The sequence below is a fragment of the Physcomitrium patens genome, chromosome 21 (assembly GCF_059467195.1).
Source record: "Physcomitrium patens ecotype Gransden chromosome 21, ASM5946719v1, whole genome shotgun sequence".
Lineage (NCBI taxonomy): Eukaryota > Viridiplantae > Streptophyta > Bryopsida > Funariales > Funariaceae > Physcomitrium > Physcomitrium patens.
Window position 1 is genome coordinate 8,802,338 of NC_143430.1, and position 2,586 is coordinate 8,804,923.

General features: G+C 39.5%; 1 protein-coding gene across 1 annotated transcript; it reads right to left on the bottom strand.

The window, feature by feature from the left end:
* Positions 1 to 836: 836 nt before the first annotated feature.
* Positions 837 to 1,487, bottom strand: LOC112274084 (uncharacterized). The gene has a single exon (XM_024503243.3). The coding sequence runs from the start codon at positions 1,280 to 1,282 to the stop codon at positions 1,061 to 1,063; it is 222 nt and encodes a 73-aa protein (XP_024359011.1). The 5' UTR covers positions 1,283 to 1,487; the 3' UTR covers positions 837 to 1,060.
* Positions 1,488 to 2,586: the final 1,099 nt, after the last annotated feature.

Genomic DNA, 2,586 nt, shown 5'->3' on the forward strand with positions numbered 1-2,586 from the left:
TTGTGTATCTATGTCTTTGTTTTTGTCTTTTTTTCTTTCTTTTTTTAAAAATATATCTATTATTCTTAATTTATGGTGCTCATGTACAATACATACATAATAGCACTATATTTTTCTACTAATACTTTTATAGTGAACAATATCTATGAGAGGATCTTAGATTGAAGTGAAAGTAAAAAACTACTTTTTATTTATGTATTTTATTCCTTTTTTCAAATTACATTTCTAATATTTGTTAACAAGGATATTTCTTAACAAGGATACTCTTAACCATCTTTCTTCGTATTGAATCTCATTCAATACGAGACTTTTAATGTGCCATCTCTCCAGTTCCAAATTCGGCACCGTCAGAAATTTTGTGCTGGAGATTATCAACATTTAAGAGCCAACAATAATGAAGATTGTTACTGTGCGAGTTTTGAAGCCTTGATTGGGTCGGTAACTGACCAGATCACAGCATAAAATTAGATGCAACTGATGGGTCCAGGCGCAAATTCAAGCATCGTTTTGGAATAAGCGGAAGTGAGATTGCAAAACGTGTGAAGATGAACGAATATGGTGAACTATCTCGGGTGAATAATAAGTAAACACGAATCGAAGAATGCAGATACCTCACCCCAAAATGCCCAACGAGAGGAAGAATCCCAACGGGTGATGGGAGCTATTCGTGTGCAGCCGATCGAAAGTCCACTGCGCCTCTAACCATCCGAAGCAATACAGATGCAAAGCCAATGTTCCCCCCTCATAGGAATGCGACCAGAGAACAAGCCTGGAGTAATCGAGTCACTCCAGCACACAGGTGTGACGACTCCAATGACACGATTGAAGTCGCGGAATGAAGATAACAATGCAATTTTATTCGTCTCTCTAAATAACAATATGTACATTTTGCGTTGCCGCATAAAATCGTGATCTGTGGTTCAAAAATCAGCCGCAGTGATAAATCTCAGGGTGACAGAACATGGAGATGGCAAGGCCATTGCTCGTGGGCCTCGACAAGAGCTGCACTACTTCAGAATCGTAGAGGGATGAGACTGAATCGCTCTCGCTAGCTCAGAGCTTAGAAGGGGATGGCGCCCGAGACTCGAGGGTACACGACGCGGTTGGGGTGGTGCAGCAGACGACGCGCCTTCTGTTTTCTAAAGCAGTACAACGCAACGCCCAACGGCCACTCCACCACGGCGGTGACCAGAAACGCCACCACTCCTAGCGTCGGGCCCACGATCTTGCACCGACACGGGTTCTGGTGCGTTCCACACTGCACACACAACGGGATCGCCATCGCGCTCTCTCTCGCTCACTCGCTCGGAAACCTAATCGCTCCTGCTCGCTCACTCCTCTCGATCGCGACCTCCAAGTCCAAAATACTTAGTCCCACGTCAAAAGGGTCGAAGAATGTGCAACAGCTGCTTCGGTAGAATCACGATTGCAAGAGACGATGGAAGGCTTCGCGGATGATCAGTCCCTCGAAACTGGGATCGTTTATGTATCGAGACCAGGATCGCAGCCGGAGCGATACTTGGCGCTTCCACGTGTCAGTCGTGCGCTGTGACCCAACGGAATCTCGACCCATCGATTCGCCACTCCTTCGGCTACACGTGTCACCTTGAACGTATACGATTTCGATGACGTGGCTTGGTTTATAATCCACCGTGGAATTGAGCTGACCTGGTTGTACAACCCCCATTGCGTTAATTTCCCACCCAGTTGGGTTTGTTATCAAATAGTGAAGTGTTAAAATAGTGAATAAAATTTGCCACCAAATTAAGGAATAAGTAGTTCAAAGCTTTTTCGTCGCTCTTAAGATCATGCCAATGCAGAATTGTGGAATAGGTTCTTTTGCAGCTGTTATTTGACAGCTTTTATAGGCAATTGGGCCATTCTCTTTTTTCATTCAGAATTTAATGTCAATTGCCATAGTTGAAGCATTTTAGTACTTGCAAAATGGAATAATCCATCTACAAGGTATGAAGAGTAGCCAATTTGTCATTTAAGTGCTTTAATCTATATTTATCATTTGAAAGAAAACATATGTTTGATATTGTCTTGTGTAAGATTTGTTGATAAGACAATGGCGATGTTAGTCTTTATATATCACCATACAAATCAAGATCTCAAATGACCTTGAACGCTTTTAATGAAGATTGGAGACTTATGGTTTAGAATAGTTTCTATGTTAATGGGATTTTATTATTTTGCTAGTCTTTGATACAATATAATCTAAGAAAATCATCTTCAAAGTTTTCATGTACAATTTTATTGGATTGTTTTCTTAATTATTTTTTACAATCTCCAAAGTTTTAATGTACAATTTTATTGGATTGTTTTCTTAATTATTTTTTACAATCTCCAAAGTTTTAATGTACAATTTTATTGGATTGTTTTCTTAATTATTTTTTACAATCTCCAAAGTTTTAATGTACAATTTTATTGGATTGTTTTCTTAATTATTTTTTACAATCTCCAAAGTTTTAATGTACAACTAAGAAGCATTGGAAGGTGAAGAACCTAGCTATTTTTGGTAAAAATGTCATCAATAACTACCAACATTGATTTGTGCAACACATAAAAGAAGATTGAGGTCAT